At 36.8% G+C, this 27,625-nt stretch overlaps 4 protein-coding genes across 4 annotated transcripts; 1 reads left to right on the forward strand and 3 right to left on the reverse strand.

Moving 5' to 3' along the window:
• Positions 1 to 325: 325 nt before the first annotated feature.
• Positions 326 to 8,350, reverse strand: LOC106058728 (toll-like receptor 4). Its single transcript, XM_056013051.1, has 6 exons — positions 6,681 to 8,350; positions 6,048 to 6,073; positions 5,638 to 5,786; positions 1,790 to 1,843; positions 1,470 to 1,675; positions 326 to 799 (listed from the first exon to the last, which is right to left on the reverse strand). Exons 1-6 carry the CDS (start codon positions 7,317 to 7,319, stop codon positions 593 to 595), a joined length of 1,281 nt encoding a protein of 426 aa, XP_055869026.1. The 5' UTR covers positions 7,320 to 8,350; the 3' UTR covers positions 326 to 592.
• Positions 8,351 to 13,218: 4,868 nt separating this feature from the next.
• LOC106062323 (uncharacterized) lies at positions 13,219 to 16,809 on the reverse strand. Its single transcript, XM_013220589.2, has 2 exons — positions 15,744 to 16,809; positions 13,219 to 14,274 (listed from the first exon to the last, which is right to left on the reverse strand). The coding sequence occupies exons 1-2, from the start codon at positions 15,817 to 15,819 to the stop codon at positions 13,313 to 13,315; spliced, it is 1,038 nt and encodes a 345-aa protein (XP_013076043.2). The 5' UTR covers positions 15,820 to 16,809; the 3' UTR covers positions 13,219 to 13,312.
• Positions 16,810 to 16,898: 89 nt separating this feature from the next.
• On the reverse strand, positions 16,899 to 20,216 carry LOC106062326 (uncharacterized). The gene is made up of 2 exons (XM_013220593.2): positions 20,115 to 20,216; positions 16,899 to 18,013 (listed from the first exon to the last, which is right to left on the reverse strand). Exons 1-2 carry the CDS (start codon positions 20,191 to 20,193, stop codon positions 17,037 to 17,039), a joined length of 1,056 nt encoding a protein of 351 aa, XP_013076047.2. The 5' UTR covers positions 20,194 to 20,216; the 3' UTR covers positions 16,899 to 17,036.
• Positions 20,217 to 22,345: 2,129 nt separating this feature from the next.
• On the forward strand, positions 22,346 to 24,888 carry LOC106062325 (proteinase-activated receptor 2-like). The gene has a single exon (XM_056012169.1). The coding sequence runs from the start codon at positions 23,018 to 23,020 to the stop codon at positions 24,134 to 24,136; it is 1,119 nt and encodes a 372-aa protein (XP_055868144.1). The 5' UTR covers positions 22,346 to 23,017; the 3' UTR covers positions 24,137 to 24,888.
• Positions 24,889 to 27,625: the final 2,737 nt, after the last annotated feature.

Genomic DNA, 27,625 nt, shown 5'->3' on the forward strand with positions numbered 1-27,625 from the left:
AGAGGCGCCCAAAGATTCCAAAGTTGAAAATCCCAGTCTTCACCAGGATTCGAACCCGGGACCCCGGTTCGGAAGCCAAGTGCTTTACCGCTCAGCCACCGCGCCTCCCTTGGCCTAACTGATGTCTTATAATTGATCCAATTGTTTTGAAAAAAAAAAAAAAAAAAGAATAAGTTTATGAGATTTAATTCAGAAAATGAAGATTTAATTTAAATTAGGTCTAACTTATAATGCATACTAATTAGCTTTTTCTCTTTAAAAAACTGCTTGCATAACTGATTTTAAAAATTAGATTTTTCGCTTTCAGAAAAAAAAAAGTAGCCGTTGCATCAGAACTTTGAATGGTCTAAAATATTGTGATGTCGTATTTTTAATATCTTTTCTAGTTTACGAGATCTAAACGGGACGGACGGACAGACGGACAGACGGACAGACATTTCGCACAAAACTAATAGCGTCTTTTCCCCTTTCGGAGGCCGCTAATAAACACATCATTCTATTTCGACGACTATTGTTTGACTCACATTGAATTAAGAACAAAAACATAATGCGCTGATATAAAACCGAAAAGAAAGGGCATCAACGAAATGTTTTAGGTTCGAAGATCTTTGTAAAGTTTGTCCCAGAACACTGACAGCTCGTTTCTTGATCCTTTCGTGCCATTCTGTGGGTAGACTACGTAGGTGTTGTTACGTATGTGGAACAAGAGTTCAGTTCCCAGTTGTTTGTTGTTGAGGGAATCTTTTAGAAGGAACACGAGAACTTGACGCCCTGTGTGGACAGACTCCATATTGGCCATCTAAGGAAATAAAATATGTAAAAAATAAATTACTGGTGAGACGTTATGAATGTACCAGTTTTTGAACTACTCTAAATAATCTGCAATTATTCATTTAACATTGGACCTATTACGAATACTCTGGCGTTATTGACTCAGAGCTAGTGGATACAAATAGGTGGGCATGGAGAATGCACGCCTCACAGGTTTTCCTGTACCCTGAAAGAAGGTTTAAAAGCCGCTTGGAGAAACAGAAGGGCAGGGAAAGGGGGCTGTAGAACAGTGATGCCCATAACACTGTACTGTATTGATGTTTTTAGGTCAACCTTTGAGATCTATTGAAAGAATATTTGTTTAAACTCAATTATGAATATTTTTCAGACCACGGAAGAGCTGGGTTTTTATTTTTGAGAAACCCAGGCAGTATCTATTTATGTTAAACATCATTCCATTTATATCTCTTTATTCCATTTATATCCATTTATATTCTTCCATCACATCAAAAATGAATTTTTTTACGACTACATTTCAATAATTTAAGTCTAGTCAACATTTTCCTAGGGCTTCTACCAGGACTTTAAATCAATAATTTAATCTTCCCCTACATCAGAATATTTTACAAGTAGTCTTATATTTTACTTTTAAAAAATGGGGGTGAGAATTGTATTATCATGGTTTAGTATTGACTTACCTGTATCTCGTAGTTACACCATTTACTCTTCAAAAGGTCCAGCGTGAGTACTACCAACGTCTTCCTGCTTTCTCTCACAGCCGTCACTATGTTAGAGGCCATGAACTCACCGGCCACAAAGTCTCTGCCGTGGACGTGTACATTTAACCCTCTGCTGCTCAGTTCTGGGGATGAACTCACCGGCCACAAAGTCTCTGCCATGGACGTGTACATTTAACCCTCTGCTTCTCAGTTCTGGGGATGAACTCACCGGCCACAAAGTCTCTGCCATGGACGTGTACATTTAACCCTTTGCTTCTCAGTTCTGGGGATGAACTCACCGGCCACAAAGTCTCTGCCGTGGACGTGTACATTTAACCCTCTGCTTCTCAGTTCTGGGGATGAAGTCAAAACATGGAATTAAGATGAGAAATAATTAACTGATTTTGTAAAAGTATATATAGGCCTATTTGCATACGACTGAGAGAAGACGAAAGGAAAGATAATGCCGCTGTGAAAAAAGCTTTACTGAGACACTTGGCTCCACAGACCTTAAATACAGAAAGAAACAATATTTGTATGGTGTCTGTCACAGCGGCGTTGTCTTTCCTTCCTTCTTCTTTCAGTTGTATGCAAATATTCATCGCCCTTCCTTTAGGACGCCCCAGAAGGCTTCGTGCACATTCTGTTTGTGGCAGGCAGCAAGCTCTTGCAAGGTCTCTGGTCACTCTCGCGCCTTCATCGAATGGTGACATTGTGTCCGTTTCTTTGTATCAAATTATTCTCTTTTCTGGTTTTGTTGTGTCTGTATTTTTTGCTTTACCTTTAATTCTAGCTACACCGAAATGTTGTTGTTTTTTCTTGAGACTTTGAGAAATAGATTGACCCTCTACAAAACAATTTTGATCAATTAGATAATCATTATAAGACATCAGTTAGGCCAGATTCACATCTAACTTCACACTCACTTTTACCTCTCCCTTGGTCTGCAGGACCGTTGGGGCACCACACAAGATCTGTCAACCTTCTTTCTCCATTCTTCTCTCATTTGCATTTGATATAACTTTATTCTGATATTCTTTCTGATATATTTGGAAGCCTGCCCTTTTACCTGCATGAGTGGACCACTTTGGGGGCCGATTTTGAGTTTGCGTTTTCACACTAACTGTCTTTGTAACCTTATTCTTGAAGAATATGGGAATAAGTATATATATATATATATATATATATATATATATATATATATATATATATATATATATATATATATATATGATTTAACGTGTAGATATTGTTATCGTCTTTTGTTAACAGCTTATTGCTGTCATAGGAGACTGTGGAATGACAAATGTCACTCTCGCGTAGTCTTGTGTAGATACTTTCTTCTGTAACAACATAACAAAGATTATGTTTGTCGACTCTTAACTTGAATTCTATGTACTTCTATCTTGTACTTGTAATGAATGGTCGACAATTGTTATGATGCGAGTTCTTTTTACAAATCTTATATCAACTTACTCTGTCTGTCTGTCTGTCTGGTAAAAATGTTGTACACGTTATTTCTCCCACGCCTATTCTCGGATAAAGCTGAAATCTCTCACAATTATTTCTTTTACATGCCAACACTAAAATTAACCAATTAGTTGATTAACTTTTGTTAATTAATCATTTTGTTTTGTATCCAGAACAAGGGAAAGAATCTTTCCTTGACTGACAAAGTGATATAAATTGAATTAGTCCCCTTTGTTGTTTGCAGGGGAAAAAAAAATTAATAACTAGAAATAACTATAAAACCTACTTTTATAAGCAGCTCTCTGACACAGTGGTGACCATATTGGCCTGATGAGGCTTCAGCCTCCTGGCACAGTGGTGACCACCGTATTGTCCTGAGGAGGCTTCAGCTCTCGAGTTCGAATTCAGATCGGTCACTTTTAAGTTGTTGTTTTATTTTAAATACATTTAAAAACCGATGACCAGGACTGTCCTAGACGCCCCCCCCTTATTTCTCCCTCACCCTATCCCTTTCCAGATGGTCCAAACAAGTGATAGGATCGTAGCGTATTGAGAAAGCTAAAAGCATGCATTTGCGCTAAACAAAAACAATTGGTAAACATATTTCTAATCGCACATATTTAGTATTGTTAGTCTAGATCTATTACAATTTAAAACGAATAGTAATCTTGTAAACTTCATTTTCCTGATTTAATTCATAATAGCAGTATCGTATTTTTTTGTTGAGGATTCGAATAAGAGATTGTTACTATTCAAACAATTATATCAATTATAAGACATCAGTTAGGCCAGGGGAGGCGCGGTGGCTAAGCGGTAAAGCGCTTGGCTTCCAAAACGGGGGTCCCGGGGTCGAATCCTGGTGAAGACTGGGATTTTCAACTTTGGAATCTTTGGGCGCCTCTGAGTCCACTCAGCTCTAATGGGTACCTGACATTAGTCGGCGATAAGTAAAGCGGTTAGTCGTTGTGCTGGCTACATGACACCCTCGTTAACCGTAGGCCACAAAAACAGATGAACTTTACATCATCTGCCCTATAGACCACAAGGTCTGAAAGGGGAACTAGTTAGGCCAGGTTCACATCTAACTTTGCATTCACTTGCACCTATCCATTGATCTGCTGGACCGTTGGGGCACTACACAAGATCTGTCAACCTTCTTTCTCCATTCTTATCTCACATTTGTCTTTGATATAATTTCATTCGGATGTTCTTTCTGAAAATATTGAAGCCTGCCTGGGTGGACCACTTCGGGGGCCGATTTTGAGTTTGTGTTTCCACACAAACTGTCTTTGTAACCTTGTTTTATATTTTGCTTGTTATCGGTATGATGATGAATTATTTTGTCTATTCTTGGATAACAGCAAGGACATAATCTTGTAACAGTTTCAAGATATTTTTTTTTTCAAATACTTTTACAATACAGCTCTAAGTCTTTCGTCACTACCGCTCCAACTTCCCAACTAACTAACACTAACAAAATCAGGCCCTTAAATAACTTTTTTGGTTCTCCTGTAAGCCGTAACTTTCCACTTGTACCCAGCCGTATCGTATTTCAAGCATGACTCTCTTATTTAGACCTTGACACTTATTAAGACCTTGACACTTATTTAGACCTTGGCAATTATTTAGACCTTTGCAATTATTTAGATCTTGATAATTATTTGAACCTTGAAACTTATTAAGACTTTGACTATTATTTAGACCTTGACAATTATTTAGATCTTGACAATTATTTAGATCTTGACAATTATTTAGATCTTGACAATTATTTAGATCTTGACAATTATTTAGATCTTGACAATTATTTAGATCTTGACAATTATTTAGATCTTGACAATTATTTAGATCTTGACAATTATTTAGATCTTGACAATTATTTAGACCTTGACAATTATTTAGATCTTGACAATTATTTAGATCTTGACAATTATTTAGATCTTGACAATTATTTAGACCTTAACACTTATTTAGACCTTGATAATTAATTAGACAATGACAATTATTTAGACCTTGATAATTATTTAGACCTTGACAATTATTTAGACCTTGACAATTATTTAGACCTTGACACTTATTTAAACCTTGACAATTATTTAAACCTTGACATTTATTAAGACCTTGACAATTATTTAGACCTTTACACTTATTTAAACCTTGACATTTATCTAGTCCTTGACAATTATTTTGACTTTGACACTTTGCGCTTTCTCGTATTCCTAGTCCCCACACCGATCAAGTTGGATTTATGTATAATTATTAATAGTCGATAACATTACATAAATTAATAATTTAAAAAAAATTAGCTAATCCTTCAGTGGTGATTACTTTATTTTGTTTTTATTTACAAACAAGGAGCTTATTCCTGCAATATTGAGATATATGACATTGATTCTTTCCCTTTAGATAAGCTTTGTTTATTTAAAAAAAAAATAGTATGTTTCGTTCTGAGTCACTTTAAAGGAAGGTCTCAAAAGGTGAACAAAAGGGAGGGGGAAGACTAAGTTGGACATTTGAAACAAACAGTCTATGGGGCTGGGGGGGGGTACATTATTGGCTTTTAGTAGCGTTCAACTGTATGTTTTGCTAACAAACAAACCAAAATCGAGGAGCCTCTTTCAAACCCGGGCCTCACAAAGGTAAAAAAAAAATAATATTGTGAATATTGGTGTCAGCTTACCTGGGTATACATCTTTTAAAATAAACTCTTCATCCTGGTGAGCAAAGCTAATAAAGACATCATACCGCAACTGGCCATCGTGTTCTTGCTCGCTATGTTTTAACTTGAGGTAGGTCGCGTAGTAGATGTAACGCAATTTCCAGCGAAATCTAAAGGAGTCAGTTTACAGTTTTATTTACTATTTCTTTCACTATTATTACACATATCATCGGGGGAAAAAAAGACAATTATCAAATTTGTATCATCCGAACAAAAGGATAATCAAGAGAATAGATTAATTTCCATGAGGCCTACGCTAGAATGACAGAAATAAGTAAACATTATACAATGATCACTTTATCGATGTTGAATACTTAGAAGACAAAGCCCTTGACCGCATAATGTGGAGAGATGTTGAGAAAGAAAGTTACAGAGAAGTGAAAGCGATGACTTCGGCCTGGAAGTTAAGAAAGCTAAACAAAACAAGATTACAAAAAAGTTTGTGTTATCACACAAACTCAGAGGCGGCCCCAATAGAATTCACCGATGGACCAGGAATATTCAAGGCATTTAAAAAAAATGGTTGGCTCCTCTACCATCAAAAGCATATGCCACATTTACCTGCGTTGTATACGGATGGGAGTATCTCTCCAGAATAGAGCTTGGCTCAAAAAAGATGAACAAGGCTTTTCGAAGCATAGCTACACCTAGGATGTTTCTTTGCTATAAAAGAATTCGCAAAATCGAAGCTCACAAGATACTGGGGAGGGAGGGGTTATTGTTTACAGAATGAAAAACAGATTCAAGGTATTTAAGATTTAAGACTGCTGTACTTCTGTGCAGCTATGCGGTTAAAATTGTTAAAACTGAATGTATCCTCCACTAGCCTGTAAATTATTCCAGCAATAACAAAAGCAACCATTATGAATGTGGCAGCTATAACAAACAAACGAGTTAAGGAATTGTCTGTGCACTTTCTTTGTAACTCCCTGAGAGTCTCTTCATAGGCGTCTGTGATATTTTTAAAGGAAGAGTCTGCATACTGACATATGTAGTCAGCAAACGTTGGGTCGAATGCCCGCGAGCTCAACATCCATTGAATGAAATCGTAGTTGTCGCAGTCGCAGCGAATTGGGTTTTGCGACAACGCGGCTCTTGTTGCTGCATAAAACGTCGATGTGTTGACGAACCTCCAAGGAGAAGCTGCTGATTTGGGAATTCCTCATGTGAACGTATTGAAGATTCATCATGTGGCCGATGTTCAGGTGGAAGATCCACATCGAGTTCATCTCGAAGTAGAGAATCCTCAAGTTCGTGAGACCAGCAAAGATGTCTGCATGCATCTTCGTTATGGCATTGCCAGACAGGTCGAGCGTCTGCAGCTTATTCAGTTTACTGAAAGGTCTGATGTTCGACTCCATAAGTCTGAAATAGGGTTCAAGCTTGTTGTAGCCCAGCATCAGTTTTGTAAGACTTGTAAACTGGTTGAAAAATGTCTCATTAATGTTCATTATGGAACAATATTTTAGACTTAAGTAAACCAAATTATCTAGGCCATAAACTGGACCAATTAATGATGGAAAGTAATTATTGACTAGTTTTATCCCAATCAAAGAATTATTTGGACTAAAGAAAAGATTCCTGATTGATCCTTTTAAATGTCCTCCCCCCATGTATAGATATTTCAGTTTAGGCGGGAACATAAAGCAAGGCAACGGCAATGTTCGACTACAATCGTTGACAACTTGAAATTTAGACAAATCATTCCCCGAGCGTGAAGCAACATCTCCATTCTCGTAGCGCTTGCTTAGTTTTAAAACCTCTAGATTCTCAAGACAATGTAAATCTCTCAAATAAGCACCAAAGAAAAAGTTATTGTTCTCTAGATCGACGTACGTGAGATTTGTAGGAAACTTTTGTAAAAGACCATCTCGGATGGTTTCCCTTGCCTTCTAGAATTTTTAACGAGCGTGGTAATCCTTCAAGTATTGTGTCATCAATAATGATTGAGGTGGAATAGAAAGGCTCGACATAGTTGAACTTCAGCTCGGTTATGTTGTACGTCTGAATACTTCGCAGAACTCGAAAGAGATGTTTAACACGTAGCTTGTTGTTGTTGCTCACGTCCAGACTGTTCAGATGAACTAAAGGCGTGAAAGTGTTGTTGCTGACTTTAAGTCCAAGAATGTTACAATTTGTTAGGTTTAAAGCTGTGATTTGTCCCACGTTTAAACATGTTGAATAATCAGGGCGTCAATATTACAAATTTCCATTGAGAACGTTAAATTTCTTAAGTTGATTAGGTCTTTAAATTTGGGACCTAAAATAAATGGACTTATCCCGTCCAAGCTGAGAGTTTCTAGCTGAGTTAGTTCTGAGAGTGTGGAGTCCGGGTAGCTACACGAAGATTCACAATCTTTAGCGTTGTAGTGCAAGTAGAGTGTTGTAAGAGAGATCAAATCCGAGAAGACGCCTTCTGGAAATGTGCTCATGACATAATTTAAGTTATTTCCAGCGAGGTTCAAACGTTTTAATTTAAAGAGTCGACTGAACGTTTCAATCGTTAACAGGTCAATAATATTGTTGGATAAATTCAACTCGGTCAAGTCTGTATAGTTACAGAAGGAGCAGTTAACAATGGTTAAAATTTGATTGAATGAAAGGTCAAGAAACATAACAGAAACAGGTAAATAATCCGGGACTCTAATTAGGCCTAGTCTACTACAGTTACATCCCGTCATGTTACAGCTACAAACTCTAGGACTCGTTTCAGTTCTCTCGGACTCAGGTAGCATTAGATCTACATAGTTTTGCAAATCAGTCTGAATAATTTCTGAATTTATATCTTCTTTGAAAGGTTCAAAGTTCAACTTAGACCCATTCGTGTTTTGGCTACTATCCAATGTCCAAAAAGAAAGTAACATTACCTTGACAACAGTCCATGTTTGTAAGAATCTCATTTTAGATATTTCTGTAAGAAACACATTTAAAAGTAATGGTAGCCAGTCTAGCGAGCAATGAAATTAATTTTTGTTTTCTGAAACTGTACACACTGAAGACACACGCTGCACTATGACTAAGTAACTAACGTAACACACTTCACTACAGTGTAGCCTCGAAACTTGCTCCTTTCCTTTTAACTTCCACTTCCCATGAAGGGGCGATGTTTGAAATGCAAATGACTAATAATCATATTAAGGAAAAGGTTTTCAAAATGAATTTTTTCTTCCTTGTTTTGGTCCAACGTTTAAAGATATGTTTTTCTAAAAATCTGGGATATCTAAAACTTAAGCCCTAGTAAGGTATTCTGCGAGAGACAACGCCATTTTTGTAGGTCTAAGACCTTGTAAACAGTGCTTGCTACTTAGGGTTACTTTCATATTGGTTCTACATATAAAACATTTAAATGACTAAGGTCACAGGTGACACTATAAAGTTATAGTACTTTGTTTTATTTTGGTGAACTTTGTTGACTACAGAGCCGGACAATGTAAATAGCGAACACGAGTATGTCCGGAAGTACAGGCGCTTTAGAGATGGAGGGTTTAGTCACTGAAGTAAATTACCAGTTAGTCAGACTTAGCGGTGTGACCATTTAACAAGTAAAGTCATCTGAGTACTAATGCAGTAAGAGAGTTAATAGTCATGTGCAAAGTATATAGACACAAAAGTAAAGTAAAGTTCCTCTTTCAGACCATGTGGTCTTTAGCTCCTCTGTTTCTGTGTCCCGCGGTTAACGAGGGTGTCAACGACACCTTTAGTTTTCTAATAATTTCCATCAGAGCTAAGTGTTACTCAGAGGCGCCCTTAAGTTTCCGAAATTAAAATTCCCAGTCTTCACCAGGATTCGAACCCGGGATCCTCGATTCAGAAACCAAGCGCTTTACCGCTCAGCCACCGCGCCTCATATTTATTAAGTGAATGTGATCGGCGTATTTCAAGAGAGTATGGATTATATTATATCAACAATGCACTAATGTGTGTCTTTATGGGATAGAATACGTTAGCTAGTGTTAGTAAGTGCAATATTGTGATAAGTAGGCGGGGCCAAACTGATCACATGAAAGTTCTAAAACACATCTCTTTAAAAACACAGATTTTATTTCGAAACTGCACTCGCGGGGATGTAAGATTATTTTATCGATTATATATCATTCTTTCATTTCCCATGTAGATCTATATATATATGTTAAGATCTACAACTTATATCACTAGAAATAGCATTTAATTCTATAAACTATATTTACTCAACACTCATGTCAATGTAAACATTAATCATTTTAATTTATACACCACCTATTTCAATACGTACACCACCTATTTCACTACGTACACAACCTATTTCAATACGTACACCAACTATTTTACTACGTACATCACCTATTTCATTACGTACACAACCTATTTCACTACGTACATCACCTATTTCACTACGTACACAACCTATTTCACTACGTACATCACCTATTTCACTACATACACCACCTATTTCACTACGTACACCACCTATTTCACTACGTACACAACCTATTTCACTAAGTACACCACCTATTTCACTACGTACATCACCTATTTCACTACGTACACAACCTATTTCACTACGTACACAACCTATTTCACTACGTACACAACCTATTTCACTACGTACACAACCTATTTCACTACGTACACAACCTATTTCACTACGTACACCACCTATTTCATTACGTACACAACCTATTTCACTACGTACACAACCTATTTCACTACGTACACAACCTATTTCACTACGTACACAACCTATTTCACTACGTACACAACCTATTTCACTACGTACACAACCTATTTCACTACGTACACCAACTATTTTACTACGTACATCACCTATTTCACTACGTACACCAACTATTTTACTACGTACATCACCTATTTCATTACATACATCACCTATTTCACTACGTACATCACCTATTTCACTACGTACACCACCTATTTCAATACGTATACAACCTATTTCACTACATACACCACCTATTTCACTACGTACATCACCTATTTCACTACGTACACAACCTATTTCACTACGTACACAACCTATTTTACTACGTACACAACCTATTTCACTACGTACACAACCTATTTCACTACGTACACCACCTATTTCATTACGTACACAACCTATTTCACTACGTACACAACCTATTTCACTACGTAAACCAACTAATTCACAACGTACACAACCTATTTCACTACGTACACAGCCTATTTCACTACGTACACAGCCTATTTCACTTCGTACACAACCTATTTCACTACGTACACAACCTATTTCACTACGTACACAACCTATTTCACTACGTACACAGCCTATTTCACTACGTACACAACCTATTTCACTTCGTACACCACCTATTTCACTACGTACACAACCTATTTCACTACGTACACAACCTATTTCACTACGTTCGCAACCTATTTCACTACGTACACAACCTATTTCATTACGTACACAACCTATTTCACTACGTACACAACCTATTTCACTACGTACACAACCTATTTTACTACGTACATCACCTATTTCACTACGTACACAACCTATTTCACTACGTACACAACCTATTTCATTACGTACACAACCTATTTTACTACGTACATCACCTATTTCACTACGTACACAACCTATTTCACTACGTACACAACCTATTTCATTACGTACACCACCTATTTCATTACGTACACCACCTATTTCACTACGTACACAACTGTTTCACTACGTACACAACCTATTTCACTACGTACACAACCTATTTCATTACGTACACAACCTATTTCATTACGTACACAACCTATTTTACTACGTACATCACCTATTTCACTACGTACACAACCTATTTCACTACGTACACAACCTATTTCATTACGTACACCACCTATTTCACTACGTACACAACCTATTTCACTTCGTACACAACCTATTTCACTACGTACATCACCTATTTCATTACGTACATCACCTATTTCACTACGTACATCACCTATTTCACTACGTACACAACCTATTTCACTACGTACACCACCTATTTCACTACGTACACCACCTATTTCACTATGTACACCACCTATTTCACTACGTACACCACCTATTTCAATACGTACACAACCTATTTCACTACGTACACAACCTATTTCACTACGTACATCACCTTTTTCACTACGTGCACCACCTATTTCACTACGTACACAGCCTATTTCACTACGTACACAGCCTATTTCACTACGTACACCACCTATTTCACTACGAACACCACCTATTTCACTACGTACACCAACTATTTTACTACGTACATCACCTATTTCACTACGTACACCAACTATTTTACTACGTACACCACCGATTTCAATACGTACACAACCTATTTCACTACGTACACAACATATTTCAATTCGTACACCACCTATTTCACTACGTACATCACCTTTTTCACTACGTACACCACCTATTTCACTACGTACACCACCTATTTCACTACGTACACAACATATTTCAATTCGTACACCACCTATTTCACTACGTACACAGCCTATTTCACTACGTACACAGCCTATTTCACTACGTACACCACCTATTTCACTACGAACACCACCTATTTCACTACGTGCACAGCCTATTTCACTACGTACACAACCTATTTCACTACGTACACCACCTATTTCACTACGTATACAACCTATTTCACTACGTACACAACCTATTTCACTACGTATACAACCTATTTCACTACGTACACAACCTATTTCACTTCGTACACCACCTATTTCACTACGTACACAGCCTATTTCACTAAGTACACAACCTATTTCACTAAGTACACAACCTATTTCACTTCGTACACAACCTATTTCACTAAGTACACAACCTATTTCACTAAGTACACAACCTATTTCACTAAGTACACAACCTATTTCACTAAGTACACAACCTATTTACTAAGTACACCACCTAATGCACTACGTGTACCACCCATTTTTAAAATTCTCAGCACAAAGAACGTCCCAAAATTAATATTAAAACCATCACATTTCACTATTTATCACTTTCACCTTCACATGTCCGTTTGACCGTTTGGGCACCACACACAATCTTTTGACAGACTTTCATTATTCCTTTCTGTCTTTTAGATAGAGTCTTTTCAAATAATAGGCCCATTTATTTTTTATGACGTGTTCACATCACTTTCTCTGTCTGCCTCTTCTTCTTTTTCCTGGTACAGTTCCCTGACGGAAGGTCTTTGCAAGCCATTAGGATCTTGTGATATGGGCATAGACTTTAAGTTTGCGTTTTTGAAAGTAATTAGCAGGTCATCGTAGGGTCCAATCGCTGTATTAATCATGTTTCTAGTCTCTTCGTTTGAGATGCTTTCTTTGTATATGATACCTAGGATATTTCTGTAGCATCCCCATTCCAAAGCTAGGCTCCTTTTCACTAGTTCGCAAACATATGTGGCCATGTATATCTATTACACATTTAGTCATAGATTTAAATACATATATATATAACTATGGAATAAAAATAACAATAATTCTTTTACAAATGTAATTTATTTTTTTTAGATTTCAATGCGGTGCATCTAATTTGCATCTAATCAACGCTGGCCACTCTTTATCATATATTAAGCCTTTGACAGTTAATACAACATGTACTTTTCATAAGATTTTACTTCTGTACTAGATGCTTGCACAGGATCTTCTTAGGAGCATCTACAGGCTCCGTGAAGCAGTTCACGTTGACCATGTCCCAGCCCACGGCAGCCCAGAGAGCTAAACAAGTGTCATAGGTGTTCTTAGCAGGGTAACCTGCTGCCCATTTCAAGTAGCCCAGTGGCGAGTTGCTGTAAGGAGAGACCCAAGTACCGTTCACACCCCCTTCATTGATACCCCCAATAACAATGTAATAAGAATAAAACATATCGGTATTGTTCTTCACGAAGCCCTGGACGAACTCGAGTTCTTCGCTGGATTCGATTTCGGTCAGCCTGCTTTCAAAAATCTCACAAACTGCTTTGGCGATTCCGGTATTGTCGAACACGTTGGCCCTAGAGAGTTGATAAATCGATCCGTTAAATTCGAGTGATTCGATAAAAATGGAGCTTTGGATTTGGTTCATCTTTCTGTTCCAAGAAGCTATGAAACTCGAGACAAGTTCTTTGTAGGACTGAAACTCGGCATCTCGAAACTTGTTTTCTTCTCTCAGTTTTAGGATTTCATCCACAAGCATTTGTGACTCCTGACTCACGCCCGAGACGTAAGCTGTGTTGGAGACAACGTACGGCTGCCCAGTGATGTTCAGCACTTCTGCATCGCATTTGTAGGCGCCTTGCTTGATGTCGAGACTTCTGTTCCAAGTAAGAGTTAAGAAAGATGAACCAGTAGCTGCCAAGCTCCATGCCGCGGTGAAATTTTCATGACTCTGGTTGCCCAGACTAGGAGCAGAAAATGAGTTGACCGAGGCTAGTTCTTCGTAGCCTTGACCAATGGTTTCAGAGTTCAGAGCGCGGGATACTTTCAGTGATACAAGACTGGAATCATCTGATTTGTTGAAAGTACAATTGATGAAAAGTGACTCCGTCAGACCTTTTAAAATGCTTCTAGGTTCAGCCGTCACCAATACATTCTGTGCTAGGAAAATACAAACAAATATATAAATCTTTGCATGTTCGCCACATCAGAACAAAGGTATGACTTTCTAAATCTAGTATATCTTTTTTTTATTGTCCGTTTCTAAAGGAATGTTAGATTAAATGAAACTTTGAAAATCCTTGGCTCGTAACTTGCTCTTGTAAACATTGTATAAAAACAATCATTTTTTGTCAGTCTAAACTTGGGCAGTTTCCATATTTATATAAAGCCGACATTGACTGAAATACGAGTTTTAAAAGCGAATTCAAACGTATGTATGACTACATTATTGTGTGTGTTGAGGTCAAAATGAAAGACAATAGGACAAATGTGTACAAATGCTACTTCTTCCCTAGTGCTATTAGAGCATGGAATGGGTTGCCTGAGCCAGCCAGTAAAAACCAATGACTTGGCAGAATTTAAGTCATTGTTTAACATGCATGACTAGGTGCATAACGCGTAGGGCGTAATCATCTTCTTTTTTGAAGTAACGTCTGAAGTTAAGAAGATAAGAGAATAGAACTCTTGGGTGAGAGAGTGCTACGACGCCAGGAGTCTCAACCAAAAAGCAACATAGAGTTCATAAAATCTTTAAATATTGAATTAAGAAGCCGAAGAAAAGTCAGTGATTGCATGTAGAAATATTTTTTAGGGGTCGTGACCGCTTGTAGGGGTGTATGTCATTCCAATGACTGTCTTGACTAAATTACATAAAACAGATACATATTGACTGTCTATGGCTACATTACATACAAAGTTAAGGTTAAGCCCTAATGATTGTAAGATTACTTCCCACCACCAGATTTATAAGTGTATACATTTAGTAGAAAGGTTTTTCTTGATGAATACACACACACAAAGACAGAGACACATATACACAGTGTTACATAAGGTTATTTACTGCTTGTAAAGAACACACAATGTTACATAACAAATGTGATCAATTAATGTTACCAAGTGCGGGTATAGCTAACATTATTATATGAGATGTATCGTCAATAACAGTCCCAGTGTGACCTTTGGTCAATAACGAGTTCTCAACCTTATGTAGCACACACATACACAAGACCAACGAAATCGAGCAACATTTTCCTATCAGTTTAATCCCAAATCTAAGTAGATACCCAACACATACTTGAAACTCTAATATTTAAGAGTCCATTTAATCAATATGCTTGACGAATTCGTCTAAGCCCCTTTCTTCCCTAGTGTCATTACAAGTATTTCAACATGAAACGGATTTCATTGAATGATCTAGGAAAGAGCAAAGGACATAGAAGAGTTTAATTCTCTTATTAACATGCAAGCTGTGATGAACACATGGATACGTGTAGGACGTAATTAGGTCCCGTCTTTATTGGGTAGAAACGTCTGTATATTATAAGAGTCTATAGTCTGAGAAAACGAAACATACAGTTTGAAAAAATATATGAATGTATATATATGAACAATAAAAAGTCAATAGCTACCTAAAACTGAATGTGATAACATCAGAGAGTAGCACACAATAAGTATAGAACTAACAGGCACAGAATTTAACTTCATTGCAAAGGTTTGTCTCTAGTTTCTTTTAAGGAAAAGTATTACCTAGAGTTCTGTGTTTTATACTGTGAGCTTTCTTCTTTATCTCCTTATAATGTGCATGCGTTTCTTTCAACAATAGTATCTCTCTCTCTCTCTACATTTATTCATGGGTTAATCTTGCCTGTAAAGTCAAGCTAATTACTGGGTGCACAGTAAAAGGAGAAAAATAATCTGTCGAATACTTTTGTTAAACCTGGTAGGCCTCTGGAATACACAGATGACAGGCCTGTTGACCTATATTTTCTTAAGATAAGGCTTTAACTTTTATTCGGTATTCAATAATGGTTAAAAAAAAAAGTTGGATCGGCTTGGAAATTAGACATTCTATTTTAACGTTAGAAAAATTCAGTTATACTTTTTTATTATTTAAAGAGGGGCTGTGATGGCTGAGTGGAAGAGGTCGCGGGTTCGAAACTCGATGAGGACTGGTATTTTGAATTTCAGGATTTTTAGAACGTTTCGAGAACGTTTCGAGTCCACTCAACTCTGACTCAGTTGGAAGAGTAAAGGCGCTTGTGCTGGCCACATAACACCCTTCGGCAACAAATGACCATTACCGTCGTCATGATGAGACACTCATTTATAGCTAATACCAGTGTTTCACAACATTGGATGGTCGTGCGGTTTGCACGCTGGACTGTCGTTTGGATTTATCGACGGTCGAGGGTTCAAACCCTGCCCGCTCCCATCCCCCGTCGTCCTGCGGGAGGTTTGGACTAGGAAGTAAAATATCTTCAACTCTGAAGGAACATCCGAATTATGTAAAACAAATTATTATGATTATACATATTATAATGATACATATTTGCAAGAGAGTTCATAAAGTGTCAAATAATATGGCTGCCTGGTCGTGCGATAAGCGCGCTGGACTGTCGTTCGGTCGTCTTGGTGGTCCCAGGTTCACACCCTGCCCGCTGGTGTAACAATCCCCCGTCGTCCTTCTGTAAGTTTTGGCTTTAAAGGAACATGTAAAACATTTCACAAACATTTTATTAATATATCAATCATAGGTACACTTATATATAACAACAAAGGTCAGGTAATGATTACAAAATGTGTTCTCTTCATGGGTAAGTTTATACAAACATTCTAAATATCGATTACTAAGGACAAGCCAGGTGCCTTACTAAACATAATAAAATATGTTAGGCAAAGGAAAAATAGACCGTAACCTTGACCTATTTCAAAGACATATATTCTTTAAGTGAACGTTCACATATGAATTTCTTTGGCCAGTCCAGAGATTCTTTAAAGCAGTTAACATTCACCATCTTCCAGTCAACATAGCTCCAAAGTCCTAAACATTTGGCATAAGTGTCTTTGTTAGGGTACCCCGGAGCCCAATTTAGGTAATCCAAGGGCAGGCCGCTGTCAGGAGAAACCCAAGTTCCATTGACACCCTCGTTGTTGACGCCACCGATAATTATGTAATAGAAATAGAACAAATCAGTATTGTTCTTCAGGAAGTTCTGGACGAACTCAAGTTCTTCGTTGGATTCGATTTCAGCCAGCTTGCTATCGTAAATCTCGCAAACTGCTTGGGCGATTCCGGTATTATCGAATACGTTGGCCCTAGAAAGTAAGTAAATAGATCCGTTAAACTCTTGCGATTGAGTAAAGATAATATCCCTGGTCTGGTTCTTCTTGATGTTCCACGAAGCTATGAAACTCAAAAGAAGTTCTTTGTAAGAAAGAGCTTCAGTTTCTCTGACTTTGTTCTCTTCTTTCAGACTTAGGATCTCATCCACTAACATTTGAGACTCGTGGCTGACGCCCGAGACGTAAGCTGAGTTTGAAACTTGTTTCGGGTGACCCGTGAGGTCAAGGAAATCTGCTTCGCACTTGTAGGTCCCTGTCCTGAGGTCATCGCTACTGTGCCAGACAAGACTTAGAAACGATAAGCCGGAAGCTGCAAAACTCGATGACACTGTCAAATTTTCTCGGCTTGTGTTCACCAGATTTGAAGAGGAGAATGAGTTGACCGAGGCTAGTTCTTCGTAGCCTTGACCAATGGTTTCAGAGTTTGGAGCGCGAGAGACTTTCAGCGAAACAAGACTAGACACAGCTTCGTCCTCAAAGGTACAATTGAAAGCAAGTGATGTAGTCAGACCTTTTAGAATGATATCTGGCTTAGCTGTCACGGCTACATTCTGTGCTGCGGAAGATATTTAAAGAAATCTTTTAATTCTTCAATAAGTAAACATTAAAACAAGTAGAATTTAAAAAAACAAACTCTTCCTTCATGGTGTCTATAATTTTCATGCTATTTATTTTATTGTAATATTGATTAACTCAGTGAGTCTCTTCAGTGATCAGGCCAGTTCTTCTCTAAACAGTCCAACTCATTTCTACACAAGACGGTGCGCAAACTGTTCATGTAAGTCTATTTATATATTCAACTCTTAACTGAATACAAAAAAAAAAAAAAAAAACTTTTGAGTTGAGTGCGACAATTCCTGCTAAAGCGTAATGAATATTTAAAAAAATGTATAACGGTTAAACCAGGGTTTTCCCCGTATGGTCAGTTACTTAACATAGTGAATGGATGTTCACGTTTCCAATGCACTTCTAAGTGTGTACTTTTTGTTTAATGGTATAAAGGGGACCTTCAACAAAGGTGCATTTGTTTCATTCTATATGATTTGGTTCATTCGGTTTGGTAGTGAATGATATGGAGAAGAAGATGTTATGCATGCATCGCCTTCCAAACTGTTATTATGAGTGTGTGTTTCTAATTTACAAGTCTTTATTTGAATTTATAAGAATTATCCATGCTAAGCTTTTAGTGAGCTTCAAGCTGCTCTTCTTTTGATTCATATGGATATATGTATTGATAGAGAATGTTTTCTATTTGTATAGCACAAAATATTGAAATAAAAATTGGTTTGTAACTGAAATGTAAAATTTAAAAAAAAAAAAGTAAAATTTTCTTTACATAGAATAAAAATAAAAGTTCTTTTGTACATCATTTTAATATAGAGGCTTAATATACTTTTAATAATAATATGTCATTTGTGGCCTACTATTTTATTTGATAAAAGATTTTTTGAAAATAAAACATGCAATTTTTTTTTCTTAAAACCTCTATAGAGTTCTGTATGTCATTCTATTACGAAAATAGTACATCTTTGGATTGCAGGGCAGGAAGTACGAGGTTTAATTCTCTAAGAAGTCTTTTTTTTTTAATTATTTATTTTTTAAATAAAAGAAGAACCTGTTTTAAGATTAACTTTTATAAAAGGATAACATAAAATGGCGTTGTAGGGGTGCTGTTGCAGTCCATGTCACCAAATTTCTCGATTCTTTCCGATCAGAAGCTATCATTAGCAGAAAATCAAGGGAGAGAATTGGTCCATTGTTGTACGTTGCTTTCCTTCATAGTTTTATTACCTCTGTACTTTGAAGAATGATTTTGGCAGTGGGTCCTGTCTAAGAATATAACTAAACAAGCACAAGCATAAAGATAGACTGCCTAGCATTGACATATTGTCAACATAATAGCTTCATTTGATTTTATTTCATGGACCTCATTCATTAATCGTAAACAAACAACATTTAGCCACGTGATAATATTGATAAAACAATGAACAAAAGACGTATCACGTGACAATCTTTGTGGATTACGTATTTTGTATAGAAGAGATAGAGAACAACGTGGCTAAATGTTGTTTGTTTACGATTGGTGAATAAGGTCCATTGTCAACAGTGAAGGTAAGAGCGTCCTTGACATTGCTTTAGGTTATCGTGAAAATCTCCAACTGAGCACATTGATTCCCTTCGTACGTTTTCTTCTATATATATATTGATATTGTAGAAAGTGATTCCTTTGATTGAGTATATCGATCTGTTTGATTGACTAAGAGTATATTGATCTGTTTGATTGACTAAGAGTATATTGATCTGTTTGATTGACTAAAAGTATATTGATCTGTTTGATTGACTAAGAGTATATTGATCTGTTTGATTGACTAAGAGTATATTGATCTGTTTGTTTGACTAAGAGTATATTGATCTGTTTGATTGACTAAGAGTATATTGATCTGACTTATTCTTTGATAACGCATCTTGCTTTCAATTAGCCCCATTAAGCCTCTTTATCAATCAACATTATTATTTTGTATTTACCTTTTGTACTAATGATTAAAGACAAACTGCCCAGAAGTTAATGACACAGACAGAAAAGATTTTTATCAAGCAATATTAGTATCCGAGAAGATGTTATTTTATTATACATTAATATTATTTAATTTATTTACCTGCGATCTTACACGAGTGTATCAACACAAATAGTAAAAGCGAAGCAAGATAGAGCTGACAAGAATTCGGTGCTCCCATGACTTCAAATTCAAATAGAAAACAAAAAAGGCAACATTTGAGCATTCTTAGATAAGGCTTATGTAGCTTATATATACACAGGTACATTGGATCTATTGTAGTTCAGAATGTTTGAGTAGAGATTAGAGGCATCGAGTTGTGTAATACTTTTAATGCTTTGTTAATGAAAGAATCCTATCAAGAATCGACTATTGTTTCTTCTCAAGATAAGAGCTTTGTTGAATCAAGGATTTGGCAAGCAATTAAATCCGCTCATATTAATTTGTAAAAAAAAGGGAACCACTTTTAAAAAATCAAATTTTCTCCACTTTAATAACGAACTAGGTCACAATTACCCGCCTTGTAAACAGACAACAACCTGTTTCTCCAACTGAGCTTGTTATCTGTGCAGCTGAACACGGAATAGGTAATCTTCAGTAACAGTGCGGGGTAGCCCGCCTGCTGCTAAGCATGGGTTATCTTCTCGTTGTTACAAAACTTATATTAACTCACTCTGTCTGTCTGTTCGTTTGTCCGTCTGGTACAAAATGATTTCTTTCCATTCTAGGATCAATTTTAAATTTGGAACAATTGATGCTAAGAAAACAAGAATCAAAAGATTAACCAATTAGTTAATTAAATTAGTGGTAATTGATACATTTTGTTAAATATAAAAAATGGAAAATAAATCTTACAGAGTTTATATATATATATATAGCTGTAACTGTGGTGTTCTTCCTAATAGATGAGCCCGGCCGGGGGGGGGGGGGGGGGAATTTCCACATGTGGTTTAGCCTCAATGTATGAGGATCTACATTATCATTACCAAAGTTTTAAATAAAAAAAATGTGTTGCTTTAATAAGTGTATTTTTTGGTTTCTTAAATAAAATCCTAATATATTTAAAAAAAACAAAAACTTTTTTGTTTGTTGTTGTTTTTGTTGTTTGTAAATTGTATTAAGTTCTGAGATTTTATGTGTGTGTGTGAGTGGGTGTGTAACAGAACCTCTACTAGTTTCTTTCGTAATAAAATAAGATAGCGATTTTTTTTTTTAAAGACAGGCGTAGAAAACGTAACATTGACTTCAATAGACCCCCCCACCCCCCGGCGGACAATGGTTAGACCTTCATAATATAGTGGGAAAATATACAGGTCGCAACTGGGTTTGCGTAATCCTGTGAATCACTGCACTCATCTTTAATCTTCGGAATCGAAGAAATCGCCTTATTTTTTGAAGAGAAAAATAATTTTTATTTAAAAGATTTATGAACTTTATTACTTGGGAGTTTATTATAATGGTCATGGCTTTCAAATTTTGAGTCACTAAAGTTTCATGTGTGAATATTCTAAAAATTATTTCGTTCGCTTAGAATATAAAGAAATACTTATTATTACCCTCTACATCTGAAGTTATGAATGAAATCACACAGACTGTTACCATTTCAAGCTTAATGAAATCGATCAAGTATTTTAGATCCAGAACGATGTACTTTTCATTAACATGTAAATCATTTATCGATTTAAAGAATGACTTTGAAATAAATCGCTATGACTTATCTTGTAGACTACTGTTAGAGGAATCCTAAAATGTTGCACTTTATCCCAAAGTCACAATAGCGGCCATACTGGTTAGATCAAATAGTAGCCTCATAATACTGGAGCTATGTTTAAATATAGTCCTACAAATATAATAAGTATTTATGCATACATCGCTAACCACTCTACATTGAATGATGTCTCCTATAATTTGCTTTTCAAATTAATTTTGTTCTCATTCACTATGATGGTTAATTCAAATTTTATTTAAAAGTGTGTTCTGCTATTAAAATGATAACAATTAGAATGGCGTTGTTTGTATCGCTTTGTGAAATCGCTAGATTCAAAGGTTTACACAATGATTTTGGATTCATATATTGATTGGCCAGGTACACAGTCTACCATTAATTTAATTGGCATGTCTGAGATTGACAAAGAAGAACGTATAATTACTAAACATTCAATTACAACTTGGCTCGTTAGATTCAGATTATGATTGAGAAAAATCTGGGCAGAAAGAGAACAATGTTTGTTTGTTTTGTACTGAACGAAGAAATTCTACAAGTGACAATTATCCTATGAAACTGATATTTATACGATCTAGATAGTAGATATGTATAAAGAGGGGGAGAAAGAGAGAGAAAAAGAGAAAAAAAATGCATACAAAATGTCCATATAGGCTATGTTGAACATAACGCAGTGAGCATGTATTCTATACAACTGTGTTCCGTGGAACTCTAGTGTTCCGTGAGGCTTGAATGGGTGTTCCACGAACTACTGGAAATATTAACTAGTATCGTGTGAAATGACGTGTCTAAAAAAAAGAGCAAAATGTCCGGTTAAATTCTTGGAATTTGCGAAGTGTTCCGTTAAGGAAAACATTTGGGAAACATTTTTATAGAAACATTATTCAATCATACGAAACACTGGTTTTTGTAATAGCTGTGTAAAGTCGTTTGAATTCTAATTTATATAAAAATTAAATTAAAATTAAATTGTAATTTGTTTATTCCTACATTACGATTTATTCTTGTAACCATGGCAATGTGTAAAATTCTTTTCTGTTTTAAGTTTAGTTAGTTTCATTATGAATTAGCGCACACTAGTAATAGGAAAAACTAATAGCGTAAATTCAATTAAAACTTCAGGTCAAATAATAAATGATATATTTCAACACTTCAAGAAGATTCAAACTAGTATCACTGACAAGTCTGTAATTCTATCGTTAAAAGCTAAAAACATTTTCAGATCAAAACAAATCTGGAAAACACGATTCTGTAGATACCTGAATAGATTGATGGAGTGGTAATGGATGCCTATTACACTAAACAAGGCACAGTCAATTACACAACCAAGTCAACTGTATCCATTGTCAAGCCTGATGGACTGGTCAGCTATGAAGTCCGTGAAATCGTCGTGACGGCAAATATCTTGTTTGGGGAAATTGTCGGCTTGCTGGGGATAGTAGCCAACGTGATCAATGTTGTCGTCTTCAGCAAAATTGGATTTAGCGATACCGTCAACATCAGCCTAGCAGCCCTGGCTGTAAGTGACATCGGGGCCCTGGTCACGCTTCAGTGGTTCAACGTGATTGTTAATCCTTGGTTCCTCCAGTTGGACCTCCCGTTTCTGCCACTGGAGATTCAAAGTTTGACCGCAGGCTACCCCCACAACTATTTCGTCAAAGTGACCGGTTTTATTACTGCATTCGTAGCCTTTGAGAGATGCCTTTGTGTGACCTTGCCCTTCAAGGTTAAAACACTGATAACCAAGAGAATTGCGCTCGCTTTCAACGTGGCAGTTTTCTTTGCGATCGCGCTGACCATGTTCCCAGTCTACTACACTGCCTACTACGACTGGAAATTCGACGCCAAGAAAAATAAGACAGTTCTGGGAATCTTCTACACCAAGAACATCAACGACGTCCTTGGCCCGTCCCTCTTTCTCACCAACTCCGTGGTTCCTTTGGTATCCTTCGCCGTTATCATCCTCTGTAACATCGTCATTGCCTTCTGGCTGAAGAGAGCTTTGGTGTGGCGCCAGATGTCATCAGGAGCCGCCATCACCACCCCGGGCGCTGCTGTGTCAGTGAAAGAAAAGAAGATGGTCAAAATGATAGTGACTGTCTCAGTAATTTTTATAATCTGTTTCATCCCGTCGTCCGCCCTGCTAACTGCCCGAGCCATCATACCGGAGCTTAGCATCAGTGGTATATACTCTAACATTAACTGGATCGTGGCCACCTACGCTCTAGAGATGGAGACAGTTAACTCTAGTATTACTATTGTTGTCTATTACCGCATGAGTTCTAAATACCGAGAGACTCTTCTTGTAATGTTTGGAAGACATGTAAATACAAAGAAAACAAGCTCGAAAAGTCTAAACGTCTCACAGATAACTGAAACAAGTGATTTGAAATCTTCTTGATGTACATTTTTGATGCAGATTTTATTGTCTAGATAACAAGCATATTTTGTCTATATTAGGAGGTATATAGCAGAAGTTGTCAAGATACTTAAAAGTTCATCTCTCTTTGCGAGGATAAATAGTCGTATACGGACTCAAGGAAGGTTACGCTCTAGCTAGAGGTATATCAGTGGCGTAGCAAGGGATTTGAGGACCCGGGGATCTTGGCCTCTTTAGGGGTCCCTGCATTTTGACATTCTACATCATGACATCAGAAAATGGCGTGCTATTTAATGTTTAATGTAAAAATTCGAGCACTCATTTCGGGTCCTCCTCAAATGGGGGCCCGGCGGGATTTTCAAACTCTTCCCCTATCCCCACATCATAGTTACGCCACTAGTTTTAGGATTGTCGCAATGACCTGAGTGGAAGGACATGCAGATATTGTATTGTATACTTAGTATCTGTGATGCTTGAAAATATATTTTTCTTTTTTTTAATTCAGTCTAATTTGGAAAACTATATAGTCTCATGTAATAGTTAGCTGAACGTCACTGTTCTGTTAACAGGGCCGGCCTTAGGCAAACTAGGCTGCCACCTAGGGGGCCTTGCACAGGACTCTTTGTCATTTATCTTACTTATTGTTGGTGTACACGGGATTGTTCATTAATTGCATAACTTTATTTCTCTCGCTGTATATATTTTAATTGGGTCCAGCTGATTCACTTCACCTAGGGCCTCTAATTGCTGTTGATACCATACAGTCTTTGGCTCTATACATTCTCAAGGTAAAGTTTTAATATAAATGCATAAATGTTCCATAATAAACATTAAACTGAATTAAAACAACATGAGAAATATATAAAATATTTTTTTTTAAATTATATTAAGAGTATATGTATCAATTATTTTGGATCATTCATATAACTAAATTTCATTTGTAATAGATCTAGACAAACAATAATAAATCTGTACGATTAGAAATATTTTTTTTTTGTTTTTGTTTAATGCATTTTCATGCTTTTAGGCTGAACTTTCTCATTTATCTCGACCAGTTGGAAAGGGGAGATTGAAGTGGGTATTGGCGTGAATGTTACCATAATGGCTTTTTAAATGCATTTATAAAAAAAAAATTATCTAAAAGTTGAGCTCCCTGAACTCGAGCTGGAGAGCCCTAGCCTCCTTAATCCAACACGTCAACTACTATACTGGAGAAGTGCTTGTGAAAATAGGCAAAGTTTAAAGGGGACTAATTCAACTTATACCACTACATCAGTCAAGTACCATTTCTTTCTCTTGTTCTTGTTCTTTTTTTTTTTTTGTCTTCATTCTCATTTTACATGGAGGGTTCAGATCAGTAATCCTATATCTGAGATGAACCGCGACGTGGTTTTTAAATCAGGCAGTTCTTCGTATAGTTTCTGTTCTATAGGTAGGTTTTGGGGCCAGAGTCTTCTTCGGGCTTCTTGATATAGTATGCAGCTTTAAAGGACATGGTCAGCATTCTCTGATGTTGCTCTACAAGGGCAGGTTTCGCTCGTCCCGACTTTAAGCTTCCGGAACATATATTGTCTCATTCTGTTGTGTCCGGTTCTGAGTCGAAAAAATATGCGTTGGTCATGTCGAAATAGCTCATAATCGATTATCTTATTCGATATCAAACATAATAACTAATTATAAATAGTTTATTGACTAATTTGTTATTTTTTAAAATTATTCTTGTGTTGTCAAGTAAAAGAAATAATTGTGCAAAATTGCAGCTTGATCCGAGATTAGGTGTCGGAGAAATAACGTGTACAAACTTTTTACCAGTCAGACAGATATATAGAGTGAGTTGTATAAGCTTTGTAATAATAATAATAATGAAGCTTGTCTTTGAGTTCCAAGATTTAAGGAGGAGTGCAATATTTCTCGTGGACACGGAATCTTAGCTGTTATACTCATATCGAGATCCAGTCTAAATTAGAGTAGATGATACTAATAAAATATCTTAAAATTTCTTATTAATAAACTATTTATTCACTTTTATTTCAGCTAATTACTTTTCTATTTACTTCTTATTAACATTTTTAAAATTATTTGAACATTTAAAAAGAATGATGTTTCAAAGCTAGACCAACATCCGAACATGTTTTTCAACGTATTTATAATATATACAAGCGGTACACACCAGCTACGGCCATTGATTTGGTCCCAGGCTCTATACTGTATATTACGTCCGGAACACACCCGTCTTTTTTTTTAACTAAAAACCTAACATAATTTTTTAGCCCGTGAATTAGTGTATCTTCTACAATAAAAATTCACTTCCCGCGTTCTTTTTTCCTGAGCACCCTTTTGAATTTATTAATTAATTTATTTTTACAATTTTAATAAATGGGCCATATTTTAAATATCAACCTAACATACTTTTAGCATGTGATTAAATGTAACTGTTACAATGAAATCTCACGGCCCGCTCTCTCTACCTCCCTCTCTCTCTCCCTCTCTCTCTCTCTCTCTCTCTCTGGAACCCCTATTTAGTTGCCTGCGCATCGTAATTTCTGCTACATAGACTTCTGATTTGAGTTGGAAAGACCTGCTTCGTAATGCGCACCCAACACATACACGCTCTCATATTTTGTACCCGTCAATTTTAGTCGCACTTTGACTTATCCGCTCTCTGCACCCCCACCACCAACACCAACAACAAAAAGTCCTTCGCACACAATCCCGTTCCCATGTTTACATTTCCCTTAGTATTTTGTTCTCTAAATAAAAATAAATATCAATTTGGTTTTATTAATTGTAATTTTATCGCTTTTGAATGTAGCGAAATAACAATAAGAATTAAAAGATCTAAATTTATCTTTTCAATGCGATTAGGATTTTTATTTTTGACAATGCTACAAAGTACGATTACTTGCTCTCTCTCTCTCTCTCTCTCTCTCTCTCTCTTGCGGAGTTGAGGTCATTGTTAGCGCTCGATAAAATAGGTTAAACACGTCCACCTTCAATGAAGTCCAGTAGGGCGTCGGCGCCGTAGGCGCCATTATCCCGTTGACGGTTAGAAAGGCTTTTATCCAACCACCAGGCCTGGACATGGGGCTCTTCACCCCTGTCCTCTCTGAGGGCTCCCAACGGTAGACAGTCATATCGGTTGACTGGGCCAGACCGGGCCGTGTACACAGCGCTCCGTCCCCGTTCCTGGGTCCCACTCGCTATAAGTGGCCGAGAACAGTGCTGACTGCGGGGAGCTTGTCTCATATTCCTATACTGTAACTGGGTTCCGGGCGTTCTTTCCATCCCAACCCCGAGTGAGAGAAAAAAACAACACGTCCACCAGTTTACGATAGAAGAGATATAAGAAAGTTCTTCCCATGCCATCTGGAGTCACAACGTTGATTTGTATCGACTGGCAGCATGAATTAACTGTGTTTTTCTTGGTATTTCGGTGATCAAAATACAGATATCTCTGGCAGCACTGAATAGATGTGTTTGAGCGTTGGATTTGTTGATGGCGATTGTACT

This window comes from Biomphalaria glabrata, chromosome 15, assembly GCF_947242115.1.
Source record: "Biomphalaria glabrata chromosome 15, xgBioGlab47.1, whole genome shotgun sequence".
NCBI lineage: Eukaryota > Metazoa > Mollusca > Gastropoda > Planorbidae > Biomphalaria > Biomphalaria glabrata.

Excerpts from the sequence above, each read along its gene's own strand:
- LOC106058728 (XM_056013051.1), bottom strand. The coding sequence starts at position 7,319 with ATGTTCCCGCCTAAACTGAAATATCTATACATGGGGGGAGGACATTTA. Across the intron at positions 1,844-5,637 it reads TTTAAAAGATGTATACCCAG|AACTGAGAAGCAGAGGGTTA; the intron begins GTAAGCTGACAC and ends CTTCATCCCCAG. Across the intron at positions 800-1,469 it reads GGTGTAACTACGAGATACAG|ATGGCCAATATGGAGTCTGT; the intron begins GTAAGTCAATAC and ends TTATTTCCTTAG.
- LOC106062323 (XM_013220589.2), bottom strand. The coding sequence starts at position 15,819 with ATGAAGTTAAATTCTGTGCCTGTTAGTTCTATACTTATTGTGTGCTAC. Across the intron at positions 14,275-15,743 it reads GTTATCACATTCAGTTTTAG|CACAGAATGTATTGGTGACG; the intron begins GTAGCTATTGAC and ends GTATTTTCCTAG.
- LOC106062326 (XM_013220593.2), bottom strand. The coding sequence starts at position 20,193 with ATGGGAGCACCGAATTCTTGTCAGCTCTATCTTGCTTCGCTTTTACTA. Across the intron at positions 18,014-20,114 it reads ACACTCGTGTAAGATCGCAG|CACAGAATGTAGCCGTGACA; the intron begins GTAAATAAATTA and ends TATCTTCCGCAG.
- LOC106062325 (XM_056012169.1), top strand. The coding sequence starts at position 23,018 with ATGGATGCCTATTACACTAAACAAGGCACAGTCAATTACACAACCAAG.